The sequence below is a fragment of the Glycine soja genome, chromosome 14 (assembly GCF_004193775.1).
Source record: "Glycine soja cultivar W05 chromosome 14, ASM419377v2, whole genome shotgun sequence".
NCBI classification, from domain to species: Eukaryota; Viridiplantae; Streptophyta; class Magnoliopsida; order Fabales; family Fabaceae; genus Glycine; species Glycine soja.
Genome location: NC_041015.1, coordinates 10019345 through 10044327, shown reverse-complemented (window position 1 = coordinate 10044327; position 24983 = coordinate 10019345). Strand labels below are relative to the sequence as shown.

Sequence of the window (24983 nt, the reverse complement as noted above, 5' to 3'; positions counted from 1 at the left end):
AGCAAGAGTACAAGAAACTCTTTGAATAAGTTTCTTTAGAAACCATTGTAAATAGGAGAAGAAAATAAAAATAAAAGTTTTTTTTAAGTTAAAATAAATTTTTTATTAGTTAATTATTGATTAATTTCTAAATGTTTTTTTTATAAATATTATATAAAAAAGATTTTATAAATTAATTAATGAGAAACTAATTTTAACTTACGAAAAAAAAATTCACTTTTTTCTTCTCATAAAAATTAAGACTGGGCATAAAAAAATTGAACCTGTTGCAGTGAAATTTGTCTTTTGTTTGTAGATTCCATGCCACCGTTTCGGGATCGGTCCAAAACCTTCATCACTAAAACTCTTGGGTTGAGGCCAAATAGAAAAATAGAGAACTGTAGTAGAAAATAGAACTCAAACAGAATTCAAAAGTTACCTAGTATCATACCAAAATGACTTTTTATCAAGTTCTCAAATTACAAGAATGGCATTTATGATACAAGCTATAGCTACCATATCACATATCTGTAGTAGAGAAACATCCAAAACTGACTATTATACTAGTTACGTTCTCTAAATTCAAGACTTTTGTCATCAATTAGGCATTTTAGCAATCTTTTTTGTCTTGAAGTATCATGGTAGTATTAGTATAACTTCTTAGAAACTAAACTAATGGAGAACTTTCTAACATCTAACAAAAATCAAATAAGAAGTTAAAAATTCAACATGGAATAAGCTGAGTAGCTGACACTAAAACCAAAAGTTTCTTATGAGAGAAATTTAAAGAGAGAACTCACCCCAGTATGCATTTGGTTTAGCCCTCCATTTGTATGAACAGAAAGGTAACCACGTGACCTTCCAGGAGCTAGATAAACAGTCAACACTTCATTTAAAGAGTGAAAAGAAAAATCGAACTTACAAATTGCTACACAAGTTCAAGTTTCTTACTTGAGTGGAGTAGGCTTTGTACAGGGTATAAACCCATGATTTGATGGAGGCTTCCACAATTTCTCGTAGTCTGAATCCTTTCTTGAATCCTTCAACTACAAAACTAAAGGAGTGAAAACAAAGAAAAAGATGCATAATTGCTTTGCAGAATATAAAATATATTGTATCTGCTAAGATACATGACACCCCAACATAGCTGACAAGCACTAAAACCAAATAAAATAAGAAACTCCCCACTAAAAGGCAATTAGCAAAGAAGAAACTTCTGCTATTGATAGAAAAAAAAATTACACAAACACCAACATGCCCAAAAGAGAATTTATACTAACTAGAAATTACATTTTATCAATAAATTACTTGTTGGTGGTTTCGGGAAGGTCCGGTGCCGATCTCGAGTGCGGCCTTGGGGAGATGCGTGGGCTTGCGAGGGCGCAGGTTCCATGGCTTCTGCACGACGTCGTCTGTGTCGTCGTGTTCGGCTTCGTGCATTTGTGGTGGCGATGGTTTGAGGGGGAGTGAGAATAGGTTGCCCGTGGTTCTGGATTTGAGGCAGTGGGGGTAGGAGTCAGGGTTGGAGGAGTTGGGTTCAGAGGCGTGATCGGAGGGGCGACGGAAGCGGTAGTGGTGAGCGGTGGTGGTGGTGGTGAGCGGCGTTGGTAATGGTTGCTTCGAAACGTCGTCGTAGAGAATGAGAGAGAGAGTGAAGAAGCTGCGCAGCTTAAGGTGGAGGAAGGAATGTGGTATGGTATGGAAATTAGAGAGAGTTGGTTTGATTTTATTCTTTCTTTCTCTCTTCGTGTTCTGCTGCTTAAATTGGGGGAGAAGGGAAAGGAGGTGTTCGCGGAGCGCGCCATTGCGACTCTTGGGAAGCTCGAAGCTTGGATTCTAGGGTTTGCGACGATACGTGCAAATTGTAACGATGAAGGGCTTCAATGCAAGGTGGGAGTTGAGGTTCTGCTATTCAAACACGTGCTTGTTTTTTTTCCCCAATTACGATGATCTTTAACTTAAACCCATCATAAACTTTATTGCATATAACATTCTAAGGTGGTTTTTAATAATCGTCTTAGAATGTGTGTTGTAAAATGCAATTTTTTTTTACAATTATTACAAAAATGCCACCGCACCACCTTTTAAATCAGGTCTACAATAACCGTCGTAGATCTGACGTCATAAAAAGTACTTTTTTTAGTAGTGATAGACTATCCAACGTGACAAATTGTCCCAGATTGTGACACATAAACTGGACTTTGATGCAAAATTTAAAAAGTTGTCAAATATTTTCTTCTTCACTTGATTCTTCTTCCTCAAATTAGGGTTTCTAAAGCTTTTCTCCTCTCAAATCGGAACACCTTGAGAATATCTTCATCTTCATTTTCATTTTCGTTGATTTCCATCTCTTGTTGAAAACCTCGTAAACTAGCTCCTTTTCTCCTCCATCGTAAGACAACCTTGTCCAAGATTCCAACTGCCCATATTACCTTGTAATGCCTCCTAACCTGGTAGCCCCTCACATGAGCCTGCCCAAATAAATTAGAAATAACTAAGGTTGATAATAATGCCGTTGAAGATCGATCAAAGTATGCTCGTGCATGTGATATTATTTTAAAAGATACCATGAAGAATATAACATGACATACTTACTGGGTGGGGATAGCCAACCTGAATAAGGATCCTAATTAAACAAGGAAAATACTAAGTTTAAGGAATAATTCAAGGAAGATACTAAAACAGTCTTGAAGTATACTTATACAATGGATTTTGGGCTCAAAATCACACTCAAGAAGATAAATCCCGGTTGCAACAACAAGAGGCTCGAAAGGAGCTTTCTGTTGATATCATATGGGCCCTGTAACTCCAACTAGATAAAAAGTTATGGTTGTTTAAATCTCACTTTCCTATTCAGAATCTATGGGTCATACGTGTGGGTTTCCGACACTCCGCTCACTCTAAGAAATCTTTTGTTACATTTTCCGCCAATGATTTTTTTGTGAAGTTATTGTGGATTTGCCTCTGCTTGAAGTTTTTCCTGATAAATTAGTTATTATCTGTTCAGAACCTTTTTTTTAATTTTTTATTTTATTTTAATTTCAAGTGAAATTCAGCTTTTTATAGTTTGTTTTATCCTCTTCATTATGGAAAATCAAATGGGAAGAGAGGAAGGTAAAAGATGCTAAAAGTGTTTATTGTTATAGGGGATGGTGGTGAATTTTATCATGAATTAATAGACCATGGTTACCCTGATGGAAATGAAAAGGCTTTATGGACAGAGGTGCTGGAATCATGTAAGTCCTCTCATAAAACAAATGCTTCTTTCTGGAATTCCTCTCATAAAACAGAAAACTGATGATGACTCGTGGAGCCATATTATAGAGGCTCTTCTAGTTGGCAGTGGAACGTCGACTGGTACTGTTGATTGGCTTCTTGAAGAGCTTCTAAAGGATAAGCTTCAATAGTGGCTTTCTTGCAGATCTCAGGAAAAAGATGAAGAGACAGGCTGCTTTTTGTCCAAGAAAGAGCAAGGGATTACTGATTTCCTTGAACCCTATTCTCACTTGTGGAGTCAATATAAATTTCTGTGACATCAATGGGTGGACTGCCCTTCATTGGGCTGCACGTTTTGGAAGGTAATAGAGAACTCTAGAGATCTTGCTACTATGTTTACTGATTTATTTAGTTGGGGTGAAAGATGTTAATATTGCTATACAAGGCTTATAGGTAATGAAGATAGGGAAAGCATACATACTTGACAAACAAAATATGCTTGGTAAAATATGTATGCAATTTTATTTTTATTTTCATTTGGAGAAGGGAATGCAGAAGCAAGGAAAGATAACATGGAGAAGGAAAGGAGAATAAACTATTTGATCTCTTATTATAGGTATAGAGCACTAAAATGCAAGGAAAAAGATAAATGTTTCAGATATTCAAGTCTGAAAATTAAATTTCTGGAGATGCAGACTGCAGGATAGATGTAAGAAAAACTGAAAAGGATGTGTTCAGTTAAAATGATATCAAAATACACTGCTTTCAAATTCTGAAATTAACAAAATCCCTGTAGGTTAAGTGAATTGGCTTTCTGCAATGCCTAGCCGGTAAGTCAAAAGTAGAAATTGATGACAACACTGAGGGTATAATAACGACATGTGGCATGATTTCTTAATCATTCAAAGCAAATGCTGAGTTGCTGACTTTTATTTCTAATTAAAAAAATTTGGTTCATCCAGTCATCTGCCAGAACTGATGATCATATCAAGAAAATGAATGTCTTGTTTCTTTAGAAACCATTTTATAATTATGTATTCCATTTTAAAGTATTTTGGATGTCATTTTCCTGAAGCTTTGTTATTCCATATAGGGAAAAAATGGTTGCTTCACTTATAGGTTCTGGAGCATCTGCTGGAGCTGTGACAGATCCAAATGCACAAGATCCAATTGGTAAAACTGCTGCATCTATTGCAGTCGGCAGTGGGCACAAGGGATTGGCAGGGTATCTTTCAGAGATAGCTGTAACAAGTCATCTGTCATCTCTTACACTGGAAGAAAGTGAATTATCTAAAAGTTTTGTTGAGCTTCAGGCAGATATAACTGTTAACAGTGTCTCCAAGGAAAATCTTACTGCCAGTGAGGATCAGGCATCACTCAAAGATACCTTGGCTGCTATCAGAAATGTAACTCAGGCAGCTGCGCGGATACAATTTGCTTTTCGTTCACATTCTTTTAGAAAACGAAGAGCAAGAGAAGCAGCTGCTAATGCAGGTGGCATTGGTACCATTTCAGAGATTTCTGCTATGTTAAAACTTGCCTTTCGGAACTCACGTGAATATAATTCAGCTGCTTTATCGATTCAGAAGAAATATCGAGGTTGGAAAGGTCGCAAAGATTTCTTAGCGTTGCGCAAAAAAGTAGTGAAGCTACAAGTAATAGATGTTAACTTTATAGTTTGACTAGAACAAAATGAATTCCAAGAGCTAAATAGATATTATTCTTAATTTATATATAACTAGCACTTAAAGATACTCTGAAAGTGAATAAATTTGATTTTCAAACCAAAAAACAGTTGGTTATAGGCAAGCTACACATGCACGAGCATACTTTGATCGATCTTCAACGGCATTATTATCAACCTTAGTTATTTCTAATTTATTTGGGCAGGCTCATGTGAGGGGCTACCAGGTTAGGAAGCATTACAAGGTAATATGGGCAGTTGGAATCTTGGACAAGGTTGTCTTACGATGGAGGAGAAAAGGAGCTGGTTTACGAGGTTTCCGATAAGAGATGGACATCAACGAAAATGAAAATGAAGATGAAGATATTCTCAAGGTGTTCCCAGAGGAGAGAAACTTTAAAAACTCTAATTTGAAGAAGAAAAAGCAAGTGAAGAACAAAATATTTGACAACTTTTTAAATTTTACATTAAAATCTAATCTACGTGTCATAATTTGAAACAATTTGTCACGTTGGATAGTCTATATAATACTAAAATTATCAATAATGCATCTCACTAATGACGTTACTTTTAAATTAATTTAATGACAATGACTATTTTGTAAAACTTATATAAAGATTGAGACTAATTTTTACATTTCAAAAAAATTGGAATTAATTTGTAAAATGGATCAAAAGTGAAAAATCAAAATGTATATTTACTCCAAAATGATCAAAAGATCCGTGTGAGCACTTTTCATCACAATGAGCAGACTTAATTATATCCCACGCTTGCAAGTACAAGATCAAATGGATACAATACACACACCCATGTATGTTTTAAGAAGCAAATAATAATATCGTAAAAGAAGAAGAGAATAATAATGATTAAGAACAACTAAAATAATTTTATGAAAATTATAGCATATTTTTATCAAATGGGAATTTATTTTACCGTGGGAAATGAGAATTAATTATGAATGTAGGTTATTGATCATATTTAAATGCTTCAAAAGTGTTTAAAATGATTTAATCAATTTAGTTTGTAAACTATAAAATAAGAATGTGGAACATTTACGTTAAAGAAAATTGACTGTAAGATCAAATTTGCTTAACTTTAAAAATAGTTAGACTTACCAATAGGGTTGAATTTAATGAAATAGGTTAATGTTTCACAATTATAATAGATCAAGATTTGAATTTCTATTAGGAGTGATGTTTACATTTAATAAAATATTAGAATAACAAGAAAGTAGCTTAATAAAAGAACATGTTAGCATAATAATTTAATAAATATCTACTCATGCAATATGAGTGGTAATATAATTTAATAAATAAAATTATAGGTGTATATATAAGTTCAATTTATATTATTCGATTGTAAAATTTGATCGAATTTAATATATACTTTTTGTTCTTATACAATTTATAATCTTTTGATTTAGCTTTGGCTTAATTAAGTTTGTAGTTGTTTAAATTTTTTAGATTCTAATTTTTAGTCCTTCATTATTTTTTTATTAATATTTTTAGTTTTTCTAAATTTTTTTACCCATTTTTAATCCTTTGTTTATTTTTATTCTTTAAAATTAATTCGTGTTCTATATATTTATAGTCTCTCATTTATTTTATATTTAAGATTAATTTTGAATAATTTAAAAGTAAAAGAGAGGCTAAAAGTGGACAAAAAAAATTAGAAAGACTAAAAATGGTGAAAGAAATTAATAAAAGACTAAAAATCATAAAAATAAATAAATTTGAGATACTAAAAATTAGAAGCTAAAAAAAAAGGAGTAAAAAATTAATTAATGCTTAACTTTTACTGGTGGCATTTATAAATTGGTAGACGCAGGTGGAGTGTGGCCTCTAAATTTCTTGTTGGATATTTCTTGTCAATTTCTAACAGGAACCTGAATAAATGATTGAGGTTGTGTGGGACTCGTGCTGAGAAACAACAATGTTTTCCTTTTGCCACACAATTTCTTGCTTTGCTAACTCATCAATTACTCAATGAAAATATTTTCTATTTAATAATGAAGTCCATCAAATTTCTCCATCTTTGACTCCATATATTGTTATATATCTTTAGCACTGACCCTACCAAATATGAAATACTCTTGAAGATCAATTGCCATCAGACTTCGAAAGTACATAAGATCATTGTCTAATTGCTGGTGGAAGCCAGCCTCACCTATTACCATCTTTGGACCATTTTTGTAACATCTTCACCACAATTCAAATTGGGCATATCACACCCCTTGCAGTTGAATTCACAGACCAAATCAAGGACCTTTCTATATCAACCCTATTCTTTTCCTTCAAAATAGGGTGCACAATGGGTCATGTATGTTGTGCATATCATATTAATATTAATGTCTTGAAGCTAATGAACATAGAGGAAGCCAAATATTGGATGACACGTGACCTTGAACAGTGTTTATGGGGGCAAATCCTTGATTTGCATAGACCTAATGACATGGTGGTGGGGTTTGTTGGACCGTAATATAAGTCCGATATATCATTCTCAATTTGCTTAGACATGATTTTTTGCTTTACATATTTACATTTACTAGATACACCAATAAGTCTCGTCACCTTATCAAAATTAATCACGTGAATACAATTGCTTGCTATGATGAAGATGGCAATAAATGTGAATTGGCCTATTATCGATCACATCCATGCGCACAATAATTGATTTCACTAAATTTGTCATTTGGGAGGGTTTCTTATCTTGGAAACCAGATATATGATCGACCCCAACATTTTCTCGTATGTTTCTAACAATTCTACATGGAGTGAGTTTCATAATCCTCATGGCAATGCCCCATTGACCCCTAATTGACAATGGTTAAACACATCTTCCCAACCTTGTCCTATTTAGATATATGGAAAGATCGAGAATGCTACTAGCAAAAATGTTTAAAAAATGTCAATGATAAATAGTGAAATGTAAAAAGTATTCAAAAATTAATACCAAAAAAGAATAATAAAACTCAATCTTATGTAAAAGTAATGGTAAATGGAAATTTTAATAATTATTTAAGAGTAAAAAGAAAAGAAAATATAATAAGTTAGAAGTAAGAGTCTCAAAAAAGTGTTTTAAAAATGTTACAAACTACTAAATATTATTATTTATCAAACACTAATAATATGTTTAAACAAGTTTTTCAAATGATAATAAAAAAAGACTTAATTACTGGTTTAATTTTTGAATTTGGTGTGTGTTTATTTAGTTGCTGATAAATTATTTTTTTAGTTCAATGTGTAATTAATTGATACTTTATGAAAGCTTTTAACCGTCACTTGACTTTTATTTTTTAATTGCTAGAATTTATATTTTAAAATCGCGGCAGATTATCAATTCATTACCCGTGAAATTTAAGAGACTATTTTTTAAATAAAACAATAAAAGTTAATATTAAATAAAAAATATATTCACACATTGGTTCACACTTTAAGAGACTAAATGTGCAATTAACAAGTGCAGTAGTAGTATATATAAAATAATTTTTATTTATTGTATAAATAAGTCAAATGATTTAGTTTCTTTGGTAGGAATGGAATATATTAAAAAAGCAAGAGTTTTTTTTTAATAAAAGTAAAAGAGCAAGAGTTATAATTTCACCTATAATATTTTTATCATTTTAATCGTTTATTTTATTTTGCACATCCCCTATTTTTGAAGTTTCACACATTTTGCTCTTTTAGTTTTAAAATTTTGTACATTTTATTTCTAATTGCACGTCAACACCACAATGCCATCTCAACGATCCATATGAATGCCATATGTACTGCCACGCAATAGTCATCATTTGCTATGTCATTATTCTAATATCGACAATAAACATTCAACTAACAAAGAGGTAAAATTTGCAAAATTTTAAAAAATAGACCTGACAAAAAAAGTTATACCCAAATTCACGAAATCATGTATGCAAGTGAGAAAATGTGCAATTAAGCTTACTTTAAACATATACAATCATATTATCATTACCAAACAAAATTCAAATATATTAACTGAAAAAAAAATTCCAACTTAGATTACGAATGATATTTTTTTTGAGGTTATATAACCAATGATCTTTAATTCGAATGTGTTAATTAAGTACTTAAAATGATAATTCTTCTGTTGATAATGATTATACCCTACTCCAGCAAAATTCCTTTTGGAGGAGGTTACTGTGATCCATAAAAAAATTGCAAATATGATCTTACCAGGTGATCAGCTGTAAATATTTTTTACTTTTCTTAAATATCATACACAAAACAATCCTTGTGATATTTCTAGACATTAATTATTAATTATGAACGTGTCTCTCAATAAAATTTCGAACCATTAATTGTAATTTGAATAAATGATTGTACACTCATGTTTCTTTTTAACGCTGTCTACCACATCGACAACATGCATCTATTTTCATTTATCGCACCTATTTAATTAAAACTGGACTCCAACCAAAGAAATAGGAATCAAAGTCACCCGTGGCACATTGGGGCTTAATCCTTCTGTTTCTTTTTTAAATTCACTCGTGGCACATTTAATGAATGAAAATGATATTCCAGTTCATCAAGCCTGTGGATTTCATGACCAAATCATATTTGGACATTTGTTCACATTCAAATTCCCTCTACTATCTAAAGCTATTAAAATTAAAAGTTGAAATTCAAAAATGTTTTATTTTTAAAAGGAAGAGTAATTCAAAGAAGTTGAAATTTAATTAAACTAAAGTGTGTTGTACTTTCTCAAGGTATGCAACAAACATCCCATGAGTATCATCAACATGCTAGCTAACTATAGCTCATGGTTTGCTCTTGACCGAAGACCAAACATTGCATCTCATTCTTATGTGAAGAGAAATGGATCAATGACCAAAATGATGTAAAATTCACAACTGCTATGCTATTCCATCTCCACGACTTACCTATAAAGCAAGAATAAGAGCCCCAGCATTAATTTGGTACAGTCTCAATTTGGTTTTAACAGTTTTGGACTTTAGCAAATTAGACTTGATGTATTATGATGATGAGCTCGAGTTATACTTTAATTATGTTATCTCAATTTGGTAGTATCCTATATTTTTAATGAGTATAATTTTTTTGAATAACTGTATATTAATAATAATTTTTTATGTAATAGATAATATTTTTGCACATGATATTATTTATATATATATATATATATATATATATATATATATATATTAAAATATAATTTAAATAATTTAAGTTTCATATTTCTTTTATTTTGCGGCTTAAGTATACACAATATTAAAATTAATATATTACATTAAATAAATCGAACTAACCCGTTCTTATATCACATTTCTTGATTTGCATCAGATAAAGTTCAAGTTTAAATAACTGAATTTCAGGGGATCGAAGTAAAGACAAAAATCAATTTATCTGAATCCGTCTCACTCACTCACCTCGGGCTATATATTTCAGAACTCCACATGTGAACCAAAGGAGAAAGGACTTTCCCATCACAAATTTGGACATTATTGGTGTGACATATACCTGTATATTTTTTGTGTATCTTCGATTCTCATACAAAAACACCTTGCTATTTATTAAGAATCTGTACATGACAATATGGTATTTGCACAAAAGGAGTCTCACATTTATTTTGTCACCAACTTGCAGATATATGTTGACTATATATAGTCTCTCATTCTTCATCATCCTACGTCATCTTGGTCAGCATGCATGTTATAGTATTTACTAATTGAAGATGATAATTATAATTTAAATTTATAATGATAATCTTGTTTTGGTTGTTATGCTTGAATATTTGTTGCTACATGAAGCAATTCAGTTCTAACAGTATCATTTATTGTTTGGCTAAAATTTCCGCCCTCAAAATTAATTTTGTAGCGAGTAAAGTTGCTTTAAAGAAAAGTTAATATTAAGTGAGAGACTTATAAAATATGTTATATTAGTTGTTTTGAAAAAAAATGGTGATTAAAATAATATGTAAATATAAAAATAAGTAAAATTATTTGCGTTGCCAAGAAAATGATTTTCAATCCTCCACCAGCGCATTAGTTCTTGATCACTATTTTATCCTTAGGATACAATAATCCAACTATTTAAATTTTCTATATAGAATAGAGACAAAATTTTCCCACTTAACACCTTTTTACTACCAACTATATATAATGTTTTAATGGTTTATAAATGAATGATTGTGCATCAATGTGACTACATCACTCGATCACTCTTATAATTTTCAACCGATGGGAGAAAATCTGGGAAATTTATCTTTCTAAGATGATTAACTCTAGGAGGCGATATGCGTTCATCAAATTCAGGGATATTAAGTATCCAAACGAGCTGGAAAGACAACTGGATAGCATATACATTAGGGATAGGAAACTCTTCGTGAATAGACATGAAAAGAAAACCCGTACTCATGGATACTCGTTCGAATTCGTCTCAATTTTGACGGGTAATACCCGTGTATGGGTTTAGATATGAGTTTTTCCTGATAACCAAGAGTCGGGTACGAGTACGGGTATGAGATTACTACATCCGTCCCGACCCCAAACCCGAACCCGCCCCGTCACTTAATTTTTAGAATTTTTACATAATTTAATCAAAAAATTTAAAATTTTTATTACTAGTTAATTTTATTTTAGAATTTTTACATAATTTAACATTTTTTTCTTAACGATTTTTGTAGACACATGTACTATAATAAATTTATTGATATATAAGTAGTTAAAAATAAATTTTTAACAATCAATTTATTTTTTCTAAAATCAATTTTTTAATATTTTCTTTACAAAAAAAAATTATTTTTCTAATTTGGATCGGGTACAGGACAAGATCGGGGATACCCGATACCCAACGAGTACAAGGATGGGATAATAAATTTTAACCTGTCGAGTATCGAGTACAGGTATGGGAACATGTTGGAGAGTCGGGATCGGGGATTGGGGAGACAATACCCGTCCCCGTCCCGCCCCATTGCCATGTCTATTCATGAATCTTCCTAGATTTGGCAGACATCGAAAGACACAAAGGCTTGAGGAGGAAGAAAAACAATGTTACTAGTCGGAAAATATATGACGGAGGGAGAGTTCAACCAGGGGTAACATATGTAGCGAAGGTGGAGAAAAAGAAAAACAAAGTTACTAGCCAATGACAAATGAAAATAGGGGTGAATAAGGATAAGAAGATGGATTCATGGAGAGGTCAAGATTTGAAGATTCAAAAGACCACACGGAGTGGTTGCAAAAATGCTATATTGCGACGCTTCATGAACCAGAAAATTTTAGTAAGGCAAAAAAGATGCTTATTTTACAAGGGGTGGAAGCGATGAGAGTAAGATATCTAGGAGGAAATAAGGTACTCGTGAGTGAAAATGAGGGTGGAAATTTGGATGAATGGTTCAAAAACAGGACAGATTGGCTACGAAATATTTTTGAATCTATAAACCTTTGGACTCCCGTAAATGTCTCCTGGTCTAGATGGGTGTGGATTAGAATATATGGTGTTCCCCTACAATTTTAGAATCAAGAGGGATTCACAAAAATCTTCAACACTATAGGCTCTATTGTTTTTTTGGATGAAAATACTTCATTGTTGGAAAGGATGAAGTGTGCCAGAGTATGGGTGAAAACAAGTTGGTCAACAAACATTAATACCATGACGAGGGTCCAAATCAATAAGCAAGTATATAGCTTGAGGTTTTTTGAGGAATGAGGGATGGATCAGGTGAATAGGTGTTGCTGCCATAGTGAACGTGAGGAGGGAACTAGAGATGAACAATCAATCTTTGGTGTTGATGGGGATGAATAATGTTCTGGTGACTAAAAAAAAATCTTGTATCATCTTTAAGGTTGATTTTGAGAAAGCGTATGATTTGGTGAGTTGGTCTTTTCTTTATTACATGATGAAGAGGTTGGGTTTTAGGGAGCATCATATTGATTGGATTAAGGATTGTCTACAATCGGTGTCAATCTTCATCTTGGTGAATGGTAGTCTAACCACCAAATTCACCACTTAAAAGGGATTGAGGCAAGGTGACCCGCTTGCCCTTTTTCTCTTCTTGATGGTGGTAGAAGGACTTGAGGGACTTATGAGGCAAACTATGTTAGCTAACAAATTTTCCGGTGTCAAAGTGGGACAAGAGGAAGTGGTTGTATCTGTATTGCAATTTGTGGATGACACTCTAATGTTTACGGATGTCACTTTTGAGAATGTGCTTTGCATGAAGAGAACTGTTAGATGCTTTGAGGTCATTCTTTATTTGGGAATTCCTATAGGAACAAACTCTATGAAAATGACTACTTGGCAACCTATAATTGAAAAAATAATCAAGACTAAGCTTGCAACTTGGAAGCAATGACAACTTTCTTATGGGGGAGAATTTGTCTCATTAAATTGGTGTTGATGGCATTGCCTTTATATTTTATTTCCTTCTTTAAGATGCCTTCCAAAGTCATTAGAGAAATAAATAAAATCCAAAGGTTTTTTTTTTTGTGGGGAGGAGGTGAAGGCAAACGAAAAATGGCTTGGGTTAGTTGGGAGAACATTTGCCAAGAAAATAAGGTAGGGGGCTTGGGGTGAAGAGTTTGAAAAAGCTCAATGATGTTCTCCTGGCCAAGTGGGGATGGGGCATGGGCTCTTGTCAACAAAGTTTGTTGTGCAAAATACTTAAAGCTAAATATGGATACATCTTTGACTTCGGATGAAGGAGGCAAGTGGCTAAGGAGTCAATTTGGTGGAAAGATTTTTGTGAAGGTTACTGGAGATGTAGATGTTGAACGCTGGTTGAAAAATCATCCGGTGTGGAATGTTGGTGATAGAGAACACATGGGCATATGGCATCATAGATGGCTTGGTAATCAATCTCTAGTGGAAAGGTACCCAAGGATCTTTTCTAATTTTGAAAATAAGAATGCTAAGATTAAAGAGGTGGGTGCATGGTATGATGGAAGGTGGAATTGGCAATTGGGTTGGAGGAGACAATGGTTTAGTTGGGAAGAATCTATCCTTCATAGTTTTTTGGAAGACAAATAGTGTGGGCCTACATCACTATCAAAATGACAAATTGTAGCTTAAGGTATATTCTAAGTAAGTGACAAACTCGAATTTGACTGTATTTTGATGTGAGTTTTCATGTCATATTCATGCATTTTGATATATTTTATTTGGCAAAACTCACGATTTAGTATAAGTTTGTGAAAGACAAGTGCTTAAGAGGTTTCATGTGAAAAAAGCTAAATATATTATGAATTCCAAATCAGAAGACCATGGTCCGGGTAATTTTATAAAACCGCAATAATTTTGTATGTGTGTGGTAATTTTGTACGTCCATGGTCTACTTGCATCACCTGTCACCTAAAGATTGCAAAGGTCCCCTTCCACATTTAAATCTTAATTGACAATATTCTTTAATTAAGGAAAGATAGAGGGAGAATCTCCATAAAATATTATAAATAAGGAATGAGATCTCTCTTGGAAAATGAGTTTATTCTCAAGTTATATTCTTATCTTTTAAGAAATTTGAATGAACCTTGAGGGATTTTGAGAGCTGAAGATCGTGGACAACACTACTAGGATGGATCGTGATCATCATGCCTATTGATATATCTATGTTTACTTTTTATAGGATTGCTAATTTTGCTCTTATCATGAGTGGTTAGTCCCTCTAGTCCGGGGTTATGATGTAATTGTCCATTTGTACTCATCTCCTTGTTTTTAATGAAATTTTTCATTGTTTTATGTTAACTAATTTTCTTCCTTATTTGGAACCGATCATTCTAATACATAATCTATTGCTTAGTAGTGATCATATGCATGTAATTGGTAGATCTAGGTAGAAAATATTTTATATCAAATTGTATGATAAAATTGTATGGGTAATCTCCACTAGATTAGTTAATCTTTAATTAATCATTCATAGAATTGATTTTATCCATTGACTTAAATTGATAAATCCATGACCATTGAGGCATTGATTTATGACAAAAAAAACATGTAACCTTGATCATAGGTTTTAGTTGATTTTAGAAATCAGTAATTAAATGGGAAGAAATTTCATTAGGACTAGGATTGGGAAAAAATTGGTACTAATGAGTCATAACTCCTGATCATTCTTATCATCACTTAAATTTTTCGTTTATTTGTGTTCTTATAAAAAACTAAAACCATAAAAATATTTAAATCATATTTTTAATGACCTTTATTGTTAGTTTAATAAAGTCAACCAATTGAGAATACAACTAATCCTTTAGATTCGATATTCGAACTTTTGAGTTCACTATTACTATTGCGTAAGATACATTTATCCTTGTGTGAGTCTAACATATTTTACGCATCAGTAAGTAATTCTTATAGCTTATTGATGAATGTTCAAGGGAAGATGAAACAAGGAATATTTTTAAGGAAATATGACGTGTATCAGCCCCCCCTCACCAATGTTGGGTTCTTTGCTTGGATAGTTATGTATGATAGGTTGCTAATAAAACTAAACTTGAGAAAGCAAAATGTAAATGGGGATAACTTGATTTCTCTTGCCCTTTGTGTCATGATCATAAGAATCATTGGAGCATTTATTGTTCTTGAGCTCGGTGGAATCGACAATATAATGCAGGTGTTGGAGATGGCAGGGGATACAAGCGGCTTTGCATGGTAACCCACATGTGTCCTTTAAGCAACATGCACTTGGTTTTTTGAGGAAGGAATCAAATGATTGGCTTAAGATGTTGTGGTTTTTGGTGGTGTGAGGGCATCTGGCTTCTAAGAAATAATGTGATATTTAACAACCATGAAGTGGAGGTAGATGTATTATAGGAGGGTATTATGGTGTGTTTGTGCACTACTACATAAAAGGATTTTAATATCGGTTTTGAAGGAGTTTCAACATCAGTTCTAGAACTGATGTTGAAACAATCATCGTTAAAAGTACACACTTTCAACATTAGTTTTAAAAATTGATGTTAAAAATTATTATCTACATTGGTTCGCTGAAACTGATTTAGAAATATGACTACAATTGTGTATGGTATTGGACTTTCTACATTGGTTTTGAAAAAATTGATGTTGAAAGTATTATACAACATCGATTTTTGGCAAAACTGATGTTAATGTGTTTACTACATTGGTTTTGGTCAAAACCAATGTGTACCTATATCGTAAAGACACTTTCTACATCGATTTTAGACCAACCGATGTTGTTATTTCAAGCTTTCATCATGTTTCATTTTCCAAAATCAATCCACCTTCTTTCTCTCTCACACACACATAAATTAATGTCTCATTTTCATTAGTTTCTTCAAGCTTTCATTATGCATCCCTCATTCAAGAACATATATTTATAGCAAGAAAGAATAGTCATTAAACTTTGCTACTCCCTTAATAGTTGATAGTAGTACAGAAAAATGACATTCTCCACAATAATCCCACTTGAAACTATAAGTTGTTAGCTAGTAACTACTTGGACATGAAAAACATAGATATAGATCCATTGGATAAAGAAACCATTCTAAATATGATTTAGCAATTGACTGTATTTACAAAAAGGTGAATATTGGAAAGATTTGCTAAATATGTCCTATGTTCAATCATCAACATCATAAAATAAAATTTATTATAGGAAACAAGAAAAAAACCCCATGTATGTTTTTGATCTTATAGTTTTGGAATGTGATTAGATTTTATAAAAATTGAGTTCTACTTTTACATATTGACAAAATGAGCTATCAACCTGACAAGCAAGTAGTATATGTTCCTTTGTTTAAGGCATTGGCCCATCAAGAGCATAAACCACAAGAATTCCACCATCCATTTGTGTAGCTCTAGTTATCATGTTTTATAATTTCACCAAATGAATTAATTGAAGATGGAGTCCATACAGACACAAACATGTACAAGAGCACCAAATAATCAATCATGCAAAATAATTAAGATCACACATTCTTCAAAGTAATGCAATGCAAATTCATTCAATTCAATATAGAAGGAAAAACATAAGGGTCATAATTCACACCAAGAAAATTGACTTATAGAAATAAATAATAATAACAACAACAATGAACCATATAGATGCTTTAACAAAGTTTGTCCCCATTCCAACTAACCATACTTTAACATAGTCTGCATGTCCTGGGCAATCAACATGGACATAGTGCCTTTTTGTTGTCTCGTACTCTACATGAGCTTGTAAGATCAAGAGAAGTTTACAAAATTTTACTACTAAAACAATTTGTTCTGTATTATTCACAACATGCATAATTGGAGTATGGACTAAAAAAAAATAGTGATCTATCTTTCATAGTCATAATAATAATCCATATCTTCTTCTCCTCAGGAGCCTTGTCTATGTCCTCAAAGGCAATGCCCTTGGCTTTACCTTCTTTAGCTAACACCTGTTCCACAAAATCAATTCACATATATAAATATATTGTCAAACTTAAACACAAGAATTGAATCACAAAATGTTTATGCCAAAAAGAAATTGAAATTAAAGGTAGATTTCCAGTATTTAAGAATCAGGACACAAAAATAAGCCAAACCTTGGTAATTGCAACAATCAGTGTGGTTTTCCCATAATCAACATGCCCAATTGTGCCCATGTTAAGATGGGTCTTTTCGCAAAAAAGAACAACAACTTCAACAACAAAAAAGAAACACACATTAAATAACCCTTATAACTAATAGCATGTAAAGGAACAAGTAATAAATATCTCTATCTGCTATTTGTATTTCTATTTCCACATTGATACCCAATGCCTCCATAGTTAAGGACTGATTGAAGGTGAATTCATATATAAAAAACATATATTGTCCTGAAGGATATACAAGTGCTTAAACTGGTTATTTGGGCCAGCGAACTTAAGTACATTTTTCTTCTAACGTTGAAGGAGGAAATCATTAAACTAGAAACTAGAAGAATATCAAATAAAGCAACAAGATTACAAATTTCTGGAGGAACTTCTTCCATCCCTTAACACTTTCTTGGATCACCAGTACATTTCTGCCTTATGTTGGTGCATGCTTAACACTGCTCTCACTTCTCCAACACTTTCCCCTGTTATCTTATGTAATCCAAACCACTCATTAATTAACATTTCTAAACTTATGAAACATAATAAAATAAAAATACCTTTCTTGGCATCAGAGTTGTTGGAATCACCCTGCAATAATAATATTAATAGGAAAGGTTCTTCATTCAACATCACAAGTACAAAAACATATAGCTAGGGAAACAAAATTCAATTACCCTAACACGTGGTGTCTGCCATCAAGCACAATTTGTGAGATTAAACCCATCAGCCCAATGCTCCCTCCTCCATAAACCAAGTTGATGTTCCTCTCCACATGCATATATCCAATTCTTATAATTTCTTCTTCTTGATCTTACCACATCATCATCAATCTAGTTAATTAAACTCATAATAAATAATAACCCTTCAATTGTTTATTCATCTTTACTTACTAGATTATTAATATGAATACTTATTGGTTCTTTTATTACTATTCTAACTCATACAAATTTTAATTAGCCAAGGGAATATTTACTCTAATTTGGTACATATATAGTTTGAAGATCAGAATTAAAGAAAGAAAATTGAGTGGTGTGATATGTGAGTGTATATATATTCTAATTAATAATTAAAAGAATAAATAAACGTGGTTTTGTCCGAATTGAAGAAGAGAGAAATAATAATAATTGAGTTGTGACATTACAAGTTGTTTGGTGAGTTGGATGATAGCGAGTAAGTAGTTGGGGGGTTCTTGCTAGGGCTGGTGCCATGAAAAACACAAATACGTCTTAACCTAGACAACAACTTCATCATCATTTTCATCGCTTGCTCTTCAATTTCCATATTAGAAAATTAATTAGTAAAAGTGAACAATTTTATTGGTAGCTAGAAGGTGGGTGAATGAATATGTACATATAGTGAAGGGTGGGGGAAGAACAAATAGAATTGCAAACATGATTCTTATGCTAGCTAAGTAGAAGAATTGAAGTGGTGAGATAGAACTGGTGCCAGATAATCTCTTAAATAAATAATCTAAGAATCACATCCACCTTCTATGCCCCCTCAAGTACTACTTTGTTCAATTGTTGACATGACAAACAAATTTTAGAAAAATAGTAAAGAAACAAGGCCTAGATCTTCTGAATTCAATCAAGGGTTTTGTCTCCCAAATGACACGGGTAATAACTAACAGCTTAAAACTCAAATAAAATCCATTGCACAAGAAAACAAACAAAGGGGACAGATCTCAGTGACATTAGAATGAGCAAAATTGGGTAAAAAGTACCTGGATGAGAGCGGTGAAGACGACATAGATTACATAGAGGTCAATGATTTGAAAGAAAGAGTAAAATTGGGGGTTAGGAAAACAGAAAGAGTAGAAACTAGATTAAGGTTGGGAGAAGGAAAGATAGTTATGTTGAGATTTGTTGGGAGAGTAGAAATCAGGAATCAATTTAATTAATTACAAAAAAAAGGAAGAGATACTCACAATTGTGACTAACTTGTTTAAGAATCTTGTATTCATTGCCATAAGAGAAGGAGGAGGAATCATAATCTGACATTTACATGGCGACGACCTCAATCTATGTGCCCTAAAACCTCCAATCGGTGATTGATCACGAACGGAGAGAGAGATCGCCAACGAATCAGAAAACCTGATCAGTCTATGAAGATGAGAAACGAGACAGAAATGGAGACGATATCTTCAATTTGAACCAATAAACTAAAATCAAAAGAAGAGGAAGAAGAAGGAGTGAATTTATGGTGACATTGTTATTTACCGAGAGTTGAAGGGAGCATGACGATGGTGTGTTGAATGGTGTAAAGGGTTGAAGGAGTTCAAAATCGAGAAGGTGTTAAGGGGTTAGAGACAGAGACAGAGACGAAGAAACTTCGGAAAAGCGAAGTGGACCGATAGAGGACGAGATCCTTTCCTGAGCCAGAATCACATCGTAAAGGATCAAAAGCTAAAACGACACAAAAAACGAAGGGACAATCATGGTAGAAAAAGTTAGAGAGTGAATCGAGATAGGGAAAGAGTTGATCAGAGGGGGAATTGTGGAGGGTTTTAGGGTAAGTGAGAGTGGGGTTTAGATCAAGGAGAGAGTGTAGAGAGGAAGGGCAACAAAGGTGGTGAAGGAAGAGGGAGGGAGAGGAAAGGAGGTGGTGGGGATTGAAAGGACATTGTATTAGGTTGAATTTTAAGGTTGGTGGTGATGGTGTGATGGAGAGAACAAGAGCGTGAAACAAGGAAGTAAAGAAAGACTAGAAGAGGTAGGAGATGGATTCGTGGATATGCGAGAATGAGCAAATCAAAAGGGCTTTTGAGTGTGAGAGAAACACAACATCGATTTTTCTATGTTGTGTTTTGATATTAACATCAGTTTTTTTAAAAATCGATGTTATTAACCATTAAACAACTACAATTTTAATAAAAATCGATGCAAACCTCAATATAATATCGATTTTTTTAAAAAAATCAATGTTAACAATCTCTATTTATTTATAAGTATGTCACCGTGCTTTTTTTAACATCGGTTTTAATAAAACTAATGTTAAAATGACAATGTTAAAAACACTTTTTCTAATTGTGATGGTTGTGAATCTCGTGTAAAACAAAATTAAAGCATTTATATCATATTGTATGATTGGAGCACGAATCCGTTGGAATGTTTGAGACGATCTGCAAGGTAGGTATAACTCTGCAAGGTAGGTATAACTAAAGTGGAGGTACTCTTCTTCCATTTGGTTTTAGGTAATGCTTTTGGAGCTTGTAGCTGCAGAAACTTAGATGGGGAACATAATTGATAACTATAAGTTTGTTCCATCAGTTTATACATATCTGTTATGCTACAAATTGGATTTTCATATCATTGTAATGTTGGCTAGCTACCTGTGTGGGTATCACTTGTACCCACAGTAATATAATTATATTTTCCTAAAAAAATAGAGTGCACGAGAAGAAGTTCGTCTTTCAATATTGTACCACTTTTTATAGCTGTGAAGAAAAGACAAAAAATGTAATTTTTCTCAATCTATTTTCTAAAATTCATGGTTTTAATCTCTTTTTTTAATTAAAACATTTCGTTCATTAGTTCTAAAAATTTGTAATTTTAGTCATTAGTTTAAATATTCCGGCTATCACTTTTTAAGAAAATCATGATTTTTAATTCTATCACAAATTTCAAACATTGATCTATTAACATTATTTGACATGTATCTATTTATTAATCACATGACAAATGAATTTTTAAATTATTTAATTGTTAATAATTTTAATTTTAAAAAAGAATTAGAAAGTACACAATCAAATATTTGAAATTGGTCAAGGGAACTAAATCATAAATCATGAATTTTTGAAAAGTAAAAGATAAAATATTTTAATTAAAAAATGAATGAACTAAAATTACAGATTTTATAAAAGTGAAAAATGAAATTTTTCAATTAAAAAATAAAAAAATTAAAATCACAAATCTAGAAAATTCGGGAGATAAAAATTACGTTATAGCCAAAAGAAAATGCTAATAATAAACAAATCATAAAATTTATAAGTTGTTTTTAATTATTTGATGTTGGTTATAAATTATTTTAAAATATTGATGGCCAGCACGTAAACATTGCTAAAATCTATATTAAACATTGATTAACTGAACGGTACAAATTTAAACTTTTATATATATATATATATATATATATATATATATATATATATATATATATATATATATATATATATATATAATTTCAACAATTAAGTAAGAACATATGAGTTTATACAAACTATTTAGTCCCACCACTTTAAGCCGATCGTAATGACCTAAATTTAAATAGGTTTACATTAATTATTATTATAAATAGAATGTATTAAAAATGAGAGAAGTAAGTACAAAGTGATTACTCAAGCCGTTATATAGGCTATTAAACTAGTAACAAGCTTACTACTAATATCCAAATAATTATATTTATAATACCCCACTGCAAGTTGGGAGGTATTTTCAACACTTATAGCTTGAGATAAATATTACATATTAAACAGACAAATACAATTAAGAATACAAAAAATACATCATCTTAAAGGTAGGCAATGTATAAGATAATAACCAATCAATAGACAAAAGTTTAACCATTTAGAAAAAACCATAACTTAATAGGGCTTGAATACTTAACAGAATTAAACATGCTTAACTATCTAAAAGGCAAAAACAACTTAAGGTTAAGCATCAAATAGTGAAAGCTAAACTATGATGGTTAACTACTTTAGACAAAAACAAAAGATCTCATACTTAATCTTCTATGGCAGAAGCTCACAATAATTCTTAACCATCATGGGCAAAAGTTAACAATTGATATAGGACAACATATGATAACACGAAAAAATCTCACAATCCTTATACTCATAGATTCTAAATAATGAAGGCGGGTAACCTAGCACGACTTTTGAAGGATGCTTGAATCCTGAATCTACAATGGCTTGAGATTTAATAACACCAAGGTACACAATTGAGTAAATACCAATAGTCATATGACAAGATCGAAGAGTGAAAACTATCATCATTTGAAAATTGAAACCATCATACACTAAAAATTTGACATGTTCTCAAATTACAACTCAAAAAGATATTATCACCTTCACGTTGAAGGTTGAGAGCACCATTACTTGAAAAGAGGAAAACGACGTCATAATCCTATCTTTATCACTAGCTTTGACAAGAAAATCACACTCGATCATCCTTATTGGAAAGTGATACTTCAAAAAATGTTAACAATTAATATTTATTGATAAGAAAAATTAGAGAAAATAAAATTTTTTAAGTAATGAATAATAGAATTTTTTTTAAAGAGATAAAATGAATTTTAAAAGTCATATTATTTTATACTATCATTTAATAACAAATTGATATAATTTTTAATACAATTATTAAGTCATTAAATTTATTTTTATGATAAATTATGACTTAATGATAATATAAAACTTGTTTATACTTTATACTATAGTTACATTTTTTTTTATAAAAACATAGAATGAGTTGCCTTTCTTGTTTTTATAAATACTGTGAAACATAATTTGAGTACGTTAAAAAAAATTAACTCCAAAATGTACATCTTGAGCCACACCTCACCATATCAGAAACCACATTTTCACAGTTCTTCAAACTCGATCAACGGCTACAAAATCGAATTTATGGAGCGATCAAAGGAAAAAGCAAGAGTAATAATGGAAGAAACGAGTCAAGTTTGTTGCCACATCAGGACTTGCCCAACTGTCACATATGCTTTTGCCAACGACAACGTACACTCACGCGCGTGACACTCCTCACTCACAACGACCCTTTATAAAGTCCCCTCCCTCTTTCTCATTCTAACTCCAATCCTCAAACACTCCCTCTTCCTCAATTTTCTTCGATCAAACCCAATTTAGCCACCTTCAGCTTTTCACAATTTCCATAGTTTCCTTGATTTCAATTATTGCATGCCAAATCATGTACCATTTAGAGAAGCCACAAAGAGATGATAAACAGTTTCTAACTCCCTCTTTTTCTTCCACACTCCTCGATCAAATTTACCGTTCGATCGACGAGGGTGAAAGAAAAAACGGCGAAATTAAGTTCTACAGACACACCACAATGAGCACTAGCAAGAGACAGAGCAGGAGCAATTCTAAATCGATGGACGCTGGAGACAGAAAAATTGTCCGCGCAAAAAACGGCAGAAAAAAACTGCACTGCGACGAGGACATCATGTTCTTCAGCTCCACTTCGATTTCGTCCACGGATTCCTCCAGCCTCGGATTCTCCTCCTCCGACACTGAATCCATCTCACGGGCCTCGTGTTTTGCGCCAAGGGTGGGGCGTAGAGGAGGAGGGAGCGCGTCGTTCCGGTCGGAGAAACAGGGAATGCGCGTGTTAGACGGTTTCTGTCGGAACTCCTCCCACAGGTCCAAACACGCGCATTCCCCGTTACCCGTCTCGAGCCGTCACCACGTGTCCGTGTCGGAACAGCAACGACATGAACACGTGACGGCTTGCGACGAGGAGGCGCTGATGATCAAATCCAAGTCGCGAGCGTTGCGGATTTACAACAACCTTAAAAAGGTGAAACAGCCTCTTTCCCCCGGCGGCAGGGTCACGAGTTTCCTCAACTCGCTCTTCGCCAACACAAAGAAAACTACTTCTACAACTTCCCGCTCGTGCGGTGAAGGGAATGCTCCTTCTTCTTCATCTTCATGTTATTATTCTTCCACGTGTTCCTCTGCTTCTTCGTTTTCACGGTCTTGCTTGAGCAAGACCATGTCTTCAGAAAGGGACAGGTTGCGCAATGGGGTGAAGCGAACGGTGCGTTTTTACCCCGTGAGTGTGATCGTGGATGAGGATAGCAGGCCCTGTGGGGACAAACGCTTGTGTGAAGAGGAAGAAGCTTCTGGAGAGTTCTTAAGAGAGTACAACCGACACAACTCCAAGATTAAGAGCAATGATAATTTGGTCTTGAAGGACTTGCCTTTAAGGAAAACTAACCTTGTGGAGGATGGTGATGACAATGATGATCATGACGACGATGCATCGAGTTATGCGAGCTCGGATCTCTTCGAGCTTGATCATTTGGCTGTGTTTGGAAGTGGAAGGTATAGTGAGGAGCTTCCGGTGTATGAAACTACTCATGTTAGTACTAACCGCGCCATTGCTAATGGCCTCATAGTGTAATAATTCTGTTCAATATACGTATTACAGAACCATTTTTGAGTTTTCCCCTCCTTTTTTGAAATGGTTTTGTTAATTATGTATGGTTATTAATATTGGGTAAATAAAATGATTTTGAACAGATATTTTTTTTGTTGTCTAAAATATCCTTCCGCCTAGAGTTAGATACTAATATTTTTAAGAATTGATTTCTCTTTAACAAATATCCCTATATTAAAAAATAAAACCCCAAATTATATACTTAAATATTATATGTTTAAGGGATAAAATTATTTACTAAGCATATAATATCATGGTTGGATCTCATACACATAATAATACCTTGTTGATTTTAGCTTGACATGATTGTAGGTATCCATTGGGAAAGATTAATGTTCACAAAATTAATAGGCTTAGCAATTGGTAATAGACTTTTTGGGGTTAGGAGTATTGTTGG

The 24983-nt window shown here is 32.8% G+C and overlaps 1 protein-coding gene, 1 long non-coding RNA gene and 1 pseudogene across 2 annotated transcripts; 2 read left to right on the top strand and 1 right to left on the bottom strand.

Annotated features, from left to right (window-relative positions):
• Positions 1-3161: 3161 nt before the first annotated feature.
• On the top strand, positions 3162-4965 carry LOC114383783 (annotated as a pseudogene).
• An 11947-nt stretch (positions 4966-16912) lies between these two features.
• On the bottom strand, positions 16913-19189 carry LOC114383473. Its single transcript, XR_003660517.1, has 3 exons — positions 18089-19189; positions 17382-18002; positions 16913-17234 (listed from the first exon to the last, which is right to left on the bottom strand). It is a non-coding gene; the product is annotated as an uncharacterized LOC114383473 (long non-coding RNA).
• A 4143-nt stretch (positions 19190-23332) lies between these two features.
• On the top strand, positions 23333-24550 carry LOC114383782 (protein BIG GRAIN 1-like B). The gene has a single exon (XM_028343524.1). The coding sequence runs from the start codon at positions 23333-23335 to the stop codon at positions 24548-24550; it is 1218 nt and encodes a 405-aa protein (XP_028199325.1).
• The last annotated feature ends 433 nt before the right edge of the window (positions 24551-24983 follow it).